The sequence below is a fragment of the Orcinus orca genome, chromosome 9 (genome assembly GCF_937001465.1).
Source record: "Orcinus orca chromosome 9, mOrcOrc1.1, whole genome shotgun sequence".
NCBI lineage: Eukaryota > Metazoa > Chordata > Mammalia > Artiodactyla > Delphinidae > Orcinus > Orcinus orca.
In genome coordinates, this window is record NC_064567.1 from 91,495,938 (window position 1) to 91,510,036 (window position 14,099).

Here is a 14,099-nt window from a genome sequence, read left to right on the forward strand (position 1 = left end):
ATTTATTGAGAACATCTCAAATTCTCAAAGATGGACATATTTATGGACGTAAACAGTGGAAAAGCCTTTAAAACTGTTTTCACAAAATAACTTTGACCCTGGCAGTTTCCCACTCAGAGAATGGCTTTTTTTAAGGAGAGGGTACAAAATACGAAGTCTGCAACTACATTCCTCTTCTCCAGGACAAGTGAAGTAAGTCTGCTTTTTAGCTGTGTTTCAAATTGGGCTCATTTGTAAGGTATTTTTGTGAAGGAAGAGTTTCTCTCATTAAAACAAAAACAAAAACTAAAAACTAGCAGCGTAGCAGAGAGATCCCTAGTCTTGGAATACAGAAATTCTGAGAGGGCTGACAGTAACAACAAAGACTTTCCAATTCTAAATATTTAAGAGTGACCGAAAAAGTCTGTTGTCTTCTCCTCAATATTCTTTTTAACTCCAGTGAGAAGAGAGGTACTGTGCATTTCCTGTGAACTTGGCCATGTGATTTCTGAGCACAGAGCCCTGTTCTGAAGTCAGGCAGTCACCTTGGAGACTGTGATAACGTCTCTGCATTTTGGTTTCTTTGTCGGTAAAACTTCTTCCTAGGGGTCCCATGAGAATGAAATGAGATGCTCCTCCTGGGAAGACTGAGCCAAGTTTAATGGTATGCTTGGTAGCCACGAGCATCCTTCCCTCTCCCCAAAAAGACAGATGCAGAGAGCTGCATTGATTCCCTTTTATGGGACAGAGAGAGCAGGGACAGCAAGTATGTGCTTTTCACTGGTTAGAGGATGGCAATGTATCCCAAGGAGATGAAACCAGTAACTATGAGTCGTGGGCACAAGTTTGAGTTCTCTCCCTGTATTCCACGCTCTCTACATTCTACGAGGGCAAAGGAGGCTCCAGAGAATGCTCCAGGAAATGGTGTTGTGTCCACCCTCTGGCATCACACAGTCCCCTTTCCCCTGAGCATCCTCTCAGATTCTACAGTGTTACTCGTTTCCTCCCTGCTAGGAAAACCTACCCACACTCCCTCACACTCTAGGTGCTGAAACTCTCTTGCATTCCTTAGGGGGTGTCAGAATGCTTGATTAAAGTTGTGCAACGCAGGAAAAGTGAGTCTTTCACAGTGGGAAGAGCTAATGTTTATTCAATCAACAAACACGGAATGCCTGCCAGGGCCAGACACTGCTGGTCATCGAGACAAAGAGAATGTGTCGTTCGTCAACATAAAACTGCAGAGTGTCAGACGGCTCGTTATTCCCAGACATCACTGAGTCAGTGACAACAGGCACCATGTATCATTCAGTGCCTATTAAGAAGATAACAGCTGATGACATATTAAAAAAAAAGCCAAACCCAGAATTTGAGAGTTGTTGCTGGCAGAGCATATGGAAACAAGGTCCCAGGAGCTGCTGGATGGCCACGGTGAGATGCACTCGGCCAGCCAGGGCCAACTCTCAGCAGTCCACATGACAGCCGGACGGTTTTACTAGCACCTTAAAAAAAGTCACTTCCAACTCCAAGACTTAGGTTTCCGTTCCTAAATAATGAGTCAAACAAATGATGAAATATTGACTGTGAACCCCCATCAAGGCATGGACAGGGAAAACCCTAACTTTATCAACTGCAAAAAGCAACAGCTAGTAAATGGGAGAAGATGAAGAAGCTTTTCTTAAGCATGACATAAACCTGTACAAATCTCTTAACGGCGCTGGTGTCAACAAAAGCTTCTGTTGCTGCAGAAATGGTCTTCAGCGAGCAGCGAGGCGAGGCAGAGGCTGGCAAACAGAGCTGGGCTATTTTTTCATCTCCAGAATAGCACTTCCTGGTCCCCGGTGCTTTGCACTGCAGATGTTACAGAACTGCACAGGAGAGTTCTAAAAATGCAGATTTTAAAAGATCAACCCTTTCTGCTCTCACAATCAGAAATATTATGGGAGCACTGGTGGGGGAATGGGGATCAGGTGATGAAACACTGCTCCTCTTTCTGGAGGTTACTGCTGGTTCACACAGGATCCTGTCTAGACCAGCTGTTATTCTTGGACTCAAAAGACACCCCCACAGCAAGACAAGTCTCACGTGACCCAAGGGGACCTGGGGGAACCGATTTGACACTGAAAAAATAGCAGTGTCATGATACAGAAATCAGGGTGAGAAAGTTATAGAAAATTGAAAATGGTTCTCACTGTAGCTCATTTCTAAAGCTCAACTGTCATCAGTTTTATCTCAACAAATTTACTTACATGAATATGCTTTTATAATGTTTAGTATCGTATACTAAGCATTTTTACATTTGAGAAGTAGGTACATTGCTTTTTCTGATGTGACGTAAACTATATTATAACTGAGACATGGACAGGGGTTATCATTTTAAGCACATCCCTCTGGCTGCACCGATTTCTCTCGAGTTGCTGGTGGCCAAGCAGCCAACTTACCATGCTGGTCATAGGCAGGCACTCCTTGTGGAACATATGGCGGCAGTGGAAGACCACCACGCTGAAGGGCTTAGCTGCGTCTAGGGGAGAGGGCAGGAAAGAGAAGAGCTCAGCGCAGTAGTAGAAGTTTCCCTTTCCAGCAGTAAGCTGCCTTGGGGGGATGCTGATTGATGAATGCATCCCTGCAGAGCAGCATGGCTGAACGCAGGGCAGGGATGACAGTCCTGTCGCTATGGGGGTCCCAGGTCAGCTGCTTGGCCTCCAAGTCAGTTACTACAGCTACATACTGGGGACGATTTCATGGCAAGGCAACAGCATGTGTTGTGAAAACCAGCATCAGGATGTGTGTGTGCAAAGCTCTCCCTCCTCCAGCCCCGTACACACAATCATGACACTACGAAAGTGGATTCCGTGGCTTTGTAAGAATGCTTTCTGTCGGTTCGCCTACTGCCTTTGCCAAGGCCGTTCACTAACTTCAGGGCACAGCTGGGCTGACATCCTAGGCTGTGACCTTGCCCTGTGCTGTACTTCTGCTGGGGCACCACACCTCGTCTGCGCGTGCTCTGTGGCCAGCTTGGTTCCGGTAAGACTGAATCCTTAACAGATTAAATTAGGAGTTTAATCTAACTATACAGTGCAGGTGCATGTGTTCGCTTTCTGTTAAAACACTATGAAAGCTCACTGGTCTTCCTATGCCCACTGCAGTTTTTAACACAAGCACTTAAAATCCAAACCTCTAAAAAACACCCTACGGGGAACTTCTTGTGCTCCTGCCGTGCTAAATAACCCCTTAAAGCTAGGTAAATGGCACACAAACTAGGTCTTTTAGTACTTCTCTATGCTGAATTTATACACAAGGAGCATTTTTTTTTTTTTTTTTTTTTTTTTTTTTGCGGTACGCGGGCCTCTCCCTGCTGTGGCCTCTCCCGTTGCGGAGCACAGGCTCCGGACGCGCAGGCTCAGTGGCCATGGCTCACGGGCCCAGCCGCTCCGCGGCATGTGGGATCTTCCCGGACCGGGGCACGGACCCGCGTCCCCTGCATCGGCAGGCGGACTCTCAACCACTGCGCCCCCAGGGAAGCCCTCACAAGAAGCATTTTTTAGCATCTCAACAACTATGCTTTAATTTCTACTTTCAAATTGTGGAAATTCCTCTTCTCATGTCCTGTGATCCTTACATAAAATGCTTTAATGATATGAAGAGATATATAGCTACCAAGAACTATAAACAAACGTACATGTCTTTTAAGGAGTCACAGTTCCCATTAGAAGGTATTTGTTTCCATTGAAATGTGAGATACCCTGGGTGCCTAGATCCATACAGCAGTGGAAAGCTTCAAGGAAAGGGAAAGCTACCTATAAATTTTTTCCCAGGTGCACACATGGTTCTGCTAGCTAGGAATCTAACAAGTTGATGGTAAATCTTAATTTTCTTTCCTTCTATACTGGGGCAGTGGTTCTCAAAGACTGGCCCTTGAACCAGTCGCATCCACGTCACCTGGGAACTTGTGAGAAATGCAGATTCTCAGGTCCCACCCCGCACTACCGAATCAGCACCTCTGGGATGGGACCAGCGATCTGAGTTTTCACAAGCCTGCTGGCCGGTGCCGACTCATTCGAGAGCTTGGGAGCCTCAGCTCTAAGGAACGGCGGCAGTACCAGCCTGCAACTGAGTAGCAACATGGGCTGCAATTCTTCTCTAAACTGGATTATCCCAAAAGGTATGTAATTTTATAAGTTGTAATCCGCTAACTTCAGAATTTTAACTCCACTCATCATGAACACGTATTTGGGGATTTTTTTTCCCCTCCCAACCATCTTACCTGATGGGAGAATAGGGGAAAGACAGGACTCACAGATGTTCTCCTCTGCAAGGAAGCACATACACTTGGGATTATACAATGTTTCTCTTTGCTCTCTCTTTTCTGATAGCAAGGCAGGCAGTTCCAATAGGATTCTTTCAATTTTACCCACCGTCAACCAGAATGCCTTTCATTTGAGTTCGGTGCATCTTCTTTAGTAAGGACAAAGAGTCAGCTACGAGAATCTTCTTGCAGCCTTCGCGAAGCAGAATCTAAGGCACACATTGTGAAAGAAAAGCCATCTTAAAAAGACCAAAATGTGGAGGAGAAGCCAGTTACTGCTCCCATGCAGCAGCACAGCAGGGAGAGGTGACCCCTTTCCCCTTCAAACCAATTCCTCTGGCGCTAATGTGAGCTTCTATGCCCACATCTTCCTCTTCCGGCCCCGTGGGTCTTAGTGCCCAGGGCTCTATGCGGCTCTGTGGAAGGGCCATGGAGAGTCACACAATGAAGACATCGCCGCCTCCCTGCCGCCCAGCTCTGGGTCACGGCAAAGGCAGAGCTGCATCCTGACTTTCTTCCCCCCAAAGTCACTCTCAACTCTAAAACCTACGTGGACGTTCTGCTTTCACATGCTTTCAATTCATGCCACCAGGGAAGGGAACTGGAAGCGGTCAGCTGTGGTCCTCCATCCCCAATCGGCTATGATAACACGTCCTCCTCTCAAATCCCGAGGAGCACAGGTATTGGGTGAATGCACCAAGACGGTTTCTCGCCTAATTACATGAGCCAAGAAAACAGATGCCCAGAGTTCTATACCCACCATTTCTAAAGCTGATGAGCAGGAAACGACCTGATTTTACTGTTTCTACATTAATTGAGACACTGCCTATTAAGTTTTATTCCTTAAAATGCTGCTAGAAATTGGAATTTTCAGATTCATTTTAAAAAGACATTAAAACTGTAACAGACGTCACAAAAGCATATAGGAAGAAGAGAAAAATAACAAATACTAATGTTGGTAAACTTTAAGAAAATTTATAAGCAAATGTATCTAGCTGCCCAGCCTCTAATACTAAAATAAAAACTTTAATGTCACAATCACAGCAAAATGCTTCAAAAAGAGCTGGCTATGACCCTGAGTGGGTCTTTAAGGCCCATGGCATGAATGGTGGGCCTGGCAGTCTAGACGGAAGCCACGGTGTCTGCAAACTTAAAAAAGAAAACAGGGAAGAAAAAACACCACCAACAACTAAGAAGGAACCATTTCTTCACCAGGATTCCATTTTTCTAAATAGGCACCATCTGTCCGCCCACAAAGTATTTTCTAGGAAAACTTTAGTATTCAGAGGCACATAGCCAGGAGAAGGGAAAATACACAAGTAGAGCTTTGTATGTTACTGACTTCTTCCTCTATCCTTCTCAGCCACTCTAGTTTCCTTAACGTTACACTGTTTCCCTCCATAGTTCTCAGTTTTTCTAAATTCTGTGTTTAATATTACCTTTTCTTTTGCATCGTTTTCATGGCAATTGGCTGTAGCTTCTGTAATCATTACAAGCATACCTTGTTCTATTATAAGATTAAATAAGAACATGTTTATAAGATAGCTGTTGGAAACTAACACAAGACTCTCCCTGTTTTTCCTTATTTCTCTGCAGTTCATCATCATTGATAATAATTCCAGGCAAAGGCAAAGCACCAGACTCACATCTTACAAAGCAATAAAAGGACTGTACCTCAGCGAAGTTATTATGGTTCATTAAAAACAGCTGCTGTGGGAAAAATGCCATCCAAGACCGCGAAGCTCCTGAGATTTCTATTTTAAAAGATTCTTTGAAACGTTGAACTTTTTGCTGACATTGCCTTGTTCATACTGCAGTGCTTATCATCGGCATTGCACGTGAGATAGTTACCTGGTTTTACAAGCCCCCAGTAAGATACCAGAGCTAGACCTAGAAACCATTGTACCTCATATCTGATCCATCATTTAGGCCACAGTGCAATGGGATTTAAATTCTACTTGAAAAAGCTTTGCTTTTTGTTGGGATTATCATCAAAGGTGATGAATTGCAGAGAAATAAGAAGGAAAAGACGAAGACTCTAAGGCCTCATGCTGGAGTTCAAAACAGAATTATAAATGCAGTCGCACTGAAATTTACAATAGCACAAAGTAGGCATGTACCGAATTGACTAAAGAAGCTATAGTTGGTTGGCATAGGCTACCCATGTCACCTAAAAGCTGTGATGAAGCCAAACTGAAATAATTTTAAAGGAAAAAAAATAGATTTTATCTTAAAAGTTTATTTTGGGGATATATAAATTTAAAAACTCTTTCTTAGAAGAAATTAAGGGCTTATGCACTGGGGGTCAAAAAGAAACCCATGTGGGCCCCCCAAAAAGGCAGATAGGAAAGAAGTTGCTATTTCCTCTTAATTCATTTGTGTCTAGATTTCAAAGTAGAGACCTATGGGACAATGATAAAGCACATGGAGCTTGTAGCAAATGTAAATATGGGAAAAGAACTTTGATAGACCCAGAGATGTCTGGAGTCAGTTTACCTGTGTGTGTGTTCACGTACATGTGTGAAGTTTAACGAAATGTAAGTGTTAAAGCTTTTTGCTTCTCCTAGAAATATTCATTCAGATCATGAGCTGCTCGAGCTGCATTCTACTCATCTCCTGGTCCCTGAGACAACACATGGAAGCCCTGTAAGTACCTACCCAGCACAGGATCTAACAAACACAGTAGGCATGCAAAAATTTAAATAAATGTGTTTATAAACAATCAAACCTATAACTTAAAAAGCTTATGCTGAAAAATCTAAGCTACTTTATTACAGATTCCAAAATAAGTATCACGGATGAGTTCCATAGGAATATCGTTAAGACTACGCAGCTGCATTCGCTATATAAAGGCTTGCTTACGAAAGGACCGTACTGAGAACTTGAGAGAGAGAAATACTTCAGAGACCATCTAGTCTAGAAGCTCCTAAATGTCAATGCATAGCCCAGTGCCAGGCTGAGTGTATAAGAAACACCAAGGTGGTCTAAGGACCTAGTCCCTAATCCTCTCCAGCAGATCTGGGGTGGTACCTGAAATGGTAATTTAAGAAAAGCATTCAGATAGTTCTGGTGTGCAGCCAGGCTTAACAAATACTGATTTAATCTAAGGGGGAAATGGACACCCAGAGAGCTTATGTACCCTCCCCAAAGGGCAACAGGCTTGTTAATGGCAAAGCCGGGACTAGAGTCCACGTCTGCAAATACCATGTCCACAGCTCTTTAAAGACAACAGGTTGCCTGTTCGTCTTCCAAGACAATCCTATATATTCCTGTGTTGTAACCTGCCAGTACAGTGATTCACCTCCAGAGACCAGTGGGACAACTAGGGAGAAAAACACATTTAGTCAGAGTATCTGAGTTCAAACCCAGTTCCTCACCTTCCCAGGCTGGCGAGTCAAAACTTTTTGAGACTCAGTCTTCTTACATGTAAAATGGAGATGACAGTTCCTTAAGGATCATTACTGAAAATGACTGTCAAATAAGACTGTCAAAAGAGAAGTGTTCTAGCATCTCTAGAACAAAGATGCTAGAACTCTTAAGAGGAGAAAAGAAAGCAATGGAAGTGGATATAAATGCTAAATAAATACAATAAATAAATGCTAAATTTATAAATAAAATGTCTTACAAATATGAAACAGCATAAAAATAATTTGGAAATTGTGGTCAGTTTAATGTAAAAATAGAAATATCATTTATATCCTATTGTTTCATAAATAATTTATATCAAAGCAAGTGCCCTTTGTCCTTGAAATCAGACCTAGAAACATTTTAGGTCTATGAAGTATGATAAGGGGTACTTTTATCCTTCTTACTTCACTGAAGCTTTTAAATGTTGTTGAAGCATTGTACTAACAATGTAACAAGGTATAAAAATATGAAAATAAGTTAAACAGTTGAAACACTGATCATGTGGTTGGTTTTTCCTTAACTTTAATGATGTCATAGACATCTAACATGCCTCATACTAAACTTCAACTGAGAAAAGTTGCTGCATTTTAGAAAACATGAAATTAGAACCAGAAGAAATTTTTTCCCCCAACTTTCTCTGTACCTTCTCTTTCCAGTTAGCAATTCACTAAGGAGTCATCTCCCAAAGCACTTTCAGTGGCCAAATAAGTTTTAAAATGCTGTCTACTTGATTGTAAATCTGACCCTTGGATTGCGAATGCAAATTAGCAAAAAAAAGGTGCTGAGAAGCCCTGTGATAACCTTTCCCTAACAATTGGATTCCTTCGTTTACTGAATGGTTCTTAATGTCCCCCACCGTCATTCCCCCTCACTGCCCTGCTCTCATGCACAGCAGGATCCAGATCCTTGCAAATTCATGGACCTGCAAAATCTTGGGAATTTATCCCATTAAAACATGTGAAACTCGACTATAGTTTTATGAAACAAATGAAGACACTAGACAGAATAAAAAATTAAAAAAATGAATGTGAAACCTTTCTGGAAGCTTCAAAATGCTCTATAAATAGACTTATTTTTACAGTGATTTCTAGAGAAAGAAAATAAATTTCTATTAATAAAAAAGGTCACCTTTTTCATAGAAAATAATTCGAAATTCTTCATTCATGGATAAGTAGGAAGTACCTCCTGGGATTCTTTGAACAACCTGCCCCAGGAGAGCATTTTCTCTCTGCATCCTCCAGCAAGACGTCAGAGGGCCAGAGGAGACTCCCAACCCCACCCCGGCCCCGTCGGGGATATACAGGCTGCCACCACTCCTCAGACTCACTGGCAAAGTAACTCCCAGCCTCCTTAACACACCACCAACTGCACTCTTACACATCTTAAGGAAAAGCTCTCATTACATTTAAAAGTTAAGAGGATAAAATATGGATTTAGCAGCTGTTTAGTGGCTGATTTTTTATACAGAATTCACTTTGCACCTAATAATAATTTTATTTTTATTCCCAGCTGACTCAGAACTATGCAAATACATTGATAAAACATTAATGAGCAGTGAGACCCCGTGGTACCCGAGCTTGGTTCTCCAGAAAGAACCTAGGAAGAGGGATCTATTAGGTGTTTTTGTAGGCACATTTTTCAACCTAGAGGCTAGGCTTCACCCAGTAGAGCTGAAGGACAGGAGGGGGAATGATGTTGTCACCTTCCTGGGGGTAGACTTGTTCAGAGACACTTAAATGACTTCCCAACAAACTGGAATCTGCAACTTGGAGCATATCCAGGCAGACCCAGGGGAGGCGAGTACTGAGGAGATACACATCATTATCGAGCTCACTCATGCCCCGAGCTTTACGAGGTCTGACACCGGAACTGCTTTCCCCAAAGCCAATGCACGCTTCAGAATGAAGTGTATCATTTCCTGCCTGGGTGGCTCTTCTGTATCCTTCAGGTGCTGCACAAAGCACAGCTCTTCATGTCACCTCTCCTATCCGTTAACCCATTCCTACATTTCTCCTTCCTTCCTGGCCTTCCTCATCCTTCCTGCAGTAACCTTTCCCTGGCTCACCTCACCTGCAAGCCTCCGAATTCCACCATAGATAAATACCTGTTCATCTGGAAGAGTTTTGTAGAACAGATCGTCAACCTACTTGCCCAAACCAAATACCCATTTCTTTCCCATGACCCCCAATTTCCCAAAAGCCTCCTAGGCCAAGGCTCCCTGTTTTGTCACTTTCTACCCTCAGGAAGACCTCTTCTTTAAAGCTGTGTTACCCAGTAAGACCACAGTCACCTGTGGGCTGCATGGTTAACCTCCCAGTTCAAGGAGGAAGCTGGACCCTGGACGACTCCCGCCCTCATGGTTTCTTGACTAATTCCACCGGATCTCTCCCTTCACCGCACTTTCTGAACATCTTCACAACGACTCCTTTGGAGATTTTCACGTAACAGTATCCTCCTCCCTGGCCACAAGATGCTGGCCCTCCAGCTCTCTCATTCCTTTACAGCTCGGACTTCTCTTTTTGATGCCATTGATCTTCCTCATTTTCCTTTTCACCCAAGTCTCTTCCTTGAGGCCACCACCCCGAGTTCAGCATGCGGCCCCCCCGCTCTGCACCCTTCACAGTGATGACAAGCCCACAGGTCGTCATCACATGCTCCTCCTTTCCTACCCTGGAGACTACTTCTCTCCCCACGACCTTGTCTCTCGGCTCTACCTGCAAAATCTCAATGTTTCCAGGAAAGCCATTTCATCCACATTCTACCAAAAACTCATTTTCAAACGAGCTAGAGAAAGAACAGTCTGAGTTTTTCAAGAAATGCGCTTTACATAGTTTCAAGTTCTCGCGAAGCTACCAGCGTTCCGAAATACAGTCACTGTTAGCGGCTTTTTAAGGAAGATCGGGACGCTTTGTGATTAGCATATTAATTATTTATCGGAAGATAATAAATTCTATGGCTCTGATCACAAATTCTGAACTACTGCAGATAGTAAGCTTGTAATACTCTAGAAAACAGACAAAAGGTAAAATAAAATTCTGTTATTTTAACATCTTTCAGGCAAGAGGTTACGGAGTGGCTTCAAGGAAATGATCAAACGATTTGAAAAAAAAATTTCTTTTTCATTTCTCCAAATGGACACAATGCTCATTCTACTTAAAAGTGGTTTGGGTGTCTGATCTAATAGCCACTGTAACTCCTCCTGCACCTTCCCCAATGCCATGCTATATTTATCCCATAAATGTAAGAATGCCTGCTTATCAAGAAGAGTAAATCTGGGGATAGTTAAGAAATACCGATGGCTTCCTCCAAGGGCGGTATCTCTAATTGCTCTGTTTGAATGATATTCCAAATATCTGGGCCTAAGTAAAATGTGACTATCAAATCGAATTGATGTCCAAAATAAGCCCTAGAAATGTTTATCCAGTAGTCAGTCAACTCACTCAGCATGCTCCTCTGTCCAAGAAAAGATACTTACTTGCAGATTGTAGTCTTGCAGAATTTTAACCAAGGAGTCTCTCAAATTGGGAATCTCCATTCCTTCCTTAATACGGTGAATCAGTAGAATTGGGTCAACATGCGTGCCGATGTTGTTTAACAAGCCGGTGATAAAGGCTACAAGACACCGCGCAAAACAACATATAAGCAGTGTAGCTAATGCAATTTTAGGTCGAAAGTAACTCAGAGCAAAAGTTATTTCCTTTAAGTGTTAAAAAGCATTTGAATTGTTAAATCCTCCTAGGAACTAATCTTCCTTTACCTTCCTCGAAGGAGAAGCTAAATGAGAAGGGATTAAAAAAAAAAATGAGATGGAGAACAAATGATTACTTCAGAACACAGTTTGTAATGTCAAAGGCAGGCAACTAGTATTTGAGAATTTACTATGGCTCAGCTATCATATGCTTTTCTCCTATTCTGCCACGGTAGGAATGCTATTTGTTCCCATTTTCCAGAAAAGGAAAATGGGGTGATTAATGAATTCATCCAGGGTCACACAGCTAGCGATTTTTGAACCCAAATTCAAACCCAGGGCAGGCCCAGGTTCACAGTGTGTTTCGTTACCCCAACTTTGCCTCCTTTAAGATCCTTAGACCACCACTCTATCATGCTAAACTAGATTCTTCAAGCTATATGTGCGTGTAGCTACCTTAATCTGAAATGGACTTGAATAACACCCTCCTCTTGAATCTCTTACTAAAAAACAATCGTAACAGCGGTTTCTAGAACTTGAATATCTTGAAACAGATAAGCCTTCCGACCAAAAAATAAAAAAAAGGGAAGGGGAAAGATTTTAAACCACGACTGCTAGTTTCTGAATCATATCTATATCTTTAAAAGAGGACTTGCGTTACTGTTAGGTGACTGCCTTTGTTTCCTTCCGAAATGGGAGACCCAAAGCAGATGGTCAAGGAGAGGCAGCAGATATACACTCCTGGTGCTGCACTGATAAAACAGGGCAGGAAAGAGAGGCTCAACGCTACAGTAGCTATGGTCAATGTCCAGTAATGGTCATGGGTTTCCATAAAGAGACTCGATAAGAGCTAGACTATACACTTTCAAAATAAACGCCCTCTGTGTACAAACAAAACCAAAATCTTCTATTCCATTTGGGTGCAGCCGGTAGAAATATGCTTCAACCAAGTGTCCTTTGTCAAGTTCAGCTAATACGAAGTGATGAGGCTCCAGGCTTCCCTGCACAGGAAGAGTACTGGAAATTATTACTATGTACCTGGCCTATTTTTATTATAGATACTTCACCATATTTTTAACTCAGTGCATCTTGAGATGATTCCTACTCTAGACACAACTGGCTAAACGGAGAGAAAGAGGTTGTGATTGCAGATGGCTTTTCTGCTTACGTGGTTTGTCGATGGAATATAAAATCAGATCTTCCCAGAGTTCCCCGTCATCCTGTTCCTTGGCAAAGTCAATCGCTTTATCAACATCATGTAATTCCTCCATGATCATCTTCAGGGCACTTCGGCTGTTACCCATTCGGCCTAGCAAAATGTGAGAAATACACTTAGGATAATGTAATAAAACATTTTAAGGGAAATCACGTATCTCTTCATTTGTTTACATAGTTTGATGGCTATGACAAAAAACATATTTCCTTATGTGACATCTGTAACTCAGTAAAATCAGTATTTCCTACTCACTGGGTGTTTACTTTGTCCTGAGTACTCATTTAAGCGCTTCACATGAATTATTTCATGTAATCATCACTATAATCTTATGAGGTATGTTCTACTAATATTTTTGTTTTATAAAAGAGGACACAGAAATGTTAGTGCCTTGCCAAGGTCAGACAGCTACTAAATGGCAGATCTGGAATCTGAATCAAGGTCTGTCAGATTCTGACTTCCTTCTTATGATAATTGGGAAAAAAAACACAAAAACTTCTCAACCCATCTACAATTTATTGTGATTTATATTGTAAGGTGTGAACTGATACAGTTTTGGTGACTTATTACACAATTCTAATTGTTATCTCAGTAGCATTTATTAAATGATGCTACCTTCTCTATTGAGCTGTGAAGTCTCCTCTACTAAATATTCAATTTCTTATACGAATCAGGCTCTAACCTCTGTGTTACTTTGGTCTAAAACCTATGTCCATTCTTACACACTTTACATCACGTTGTCACCCCATTCCTTAGTTTATGGGGACCAAAATGAATAAAAGCTACTTACTCAGAAGATAAACTGTCTCTTCTACAAAGTTTCTCTGTTGACAGATCTCAAGAGCCTTCAAATAAAGCAGGGGAAAAAAGTTATTATGGGTTACCAGCCAAGAACAAGTATCTATGGAGTCACTTAAACATACAAGTTTGAAAGAATTTTTTTCATTGCCTCCCTTTAAAAACAAAATGAAGCAGAAACAAAACACAAACCTCTTAAGTTTTGCTTGTGGCTGTCCTGATTTACCTCTCAGAGAGGTACTGGACCCTACACAATTTAACTGATAACATGTTTGAGGCAGAACATTCCAGAGCAAAGGCAGAAAGCAAGATGCTAAAAGAAAGGCTCTTTCCCACCAAGCTTTCTCTCTTTATGCTACTTCAGGTTTCTTCATGGCACTGCCCCCCACCTAATTCACAGGCACTGGTCTAAGCCCTGTTTCCCTCCACTGAATTGTGCCCTCCAGGAAGGCACTACTGTTCACAGCTGCAAGTTCCCAGTATGGAGCACACCATAGCTCAGCACACATCTGCTGCATAAAGAATTAAACACTGGGAATATTTCTATTGCCGGCTCACAAGATCTAAGAGAACTCTGCTCAAGGATCTGTCAAAAGTGAGAGGAAAATTGGAAAAATAGGTGCACCCCAATGTTCACAGCAACACTACTTACAATAGCCAAGGCATGAAAGCAACCTAAATGTCCACTGACAGACAAATGGATAAAGAAG

The 14,099-nt window shown here is 42.1% G+C and overlaps 1 protein-coding gene across 4 annotated transcripts in view; it reads right to left on the reverse strand.

Annotated features, from left to right (window-relative positions):
* Nucleotides 1-1,101: 1,101 nt before the first annotated feature.
* VPS41 (VPS41 subunit of HOPS complex) overlaps nucleotides 1,102-14,099 on the reverse strand; it is a 192,715-nt gene continuing 179,717 nt past the window's right edge. For all 4 annotated transcript variants that reach the window (XM_004263331.4, XM_033438469.2, XM_049714911.1 and 1 more), the window contains 7 exons: nucleotides 13,382-13,436; nucleotides 12,547-12,687; nucleotides 11,166-11,302; nucleotides 4,392-4,491; nucleotides 4,241-4,285; nucleotides 2,418-2,497; nucleotides 1,102-1,859 (listed from right to left, as the gene is read on the reverse strand). In XM_004263331.4, the coding sequence (XP_004263379.2) occupies nucleotides 1,779-1,859; nucleotides 2,418-2,497; nucleotides 4,241-4,285; nucleotides 4,392-4,491; nucleotides 11,166-11,302; nucleotides 12,547-12,687; nucleotides 13,382-13,436 (639 nt within the window). In that variant the 3' untranslated portion in view covers nucleotides 1,102-1,778. The remainder of the gene's footprint in view (nucleotides 1,860-2,417; nucleotides 2,498-4,240; nucleotides 4,286-4,391; nucleotides 4,492-11,165; nucleotides 11,303-12,546; nucleotides 12,688-13,381; nucleotides 13,437-14,099) is intronic.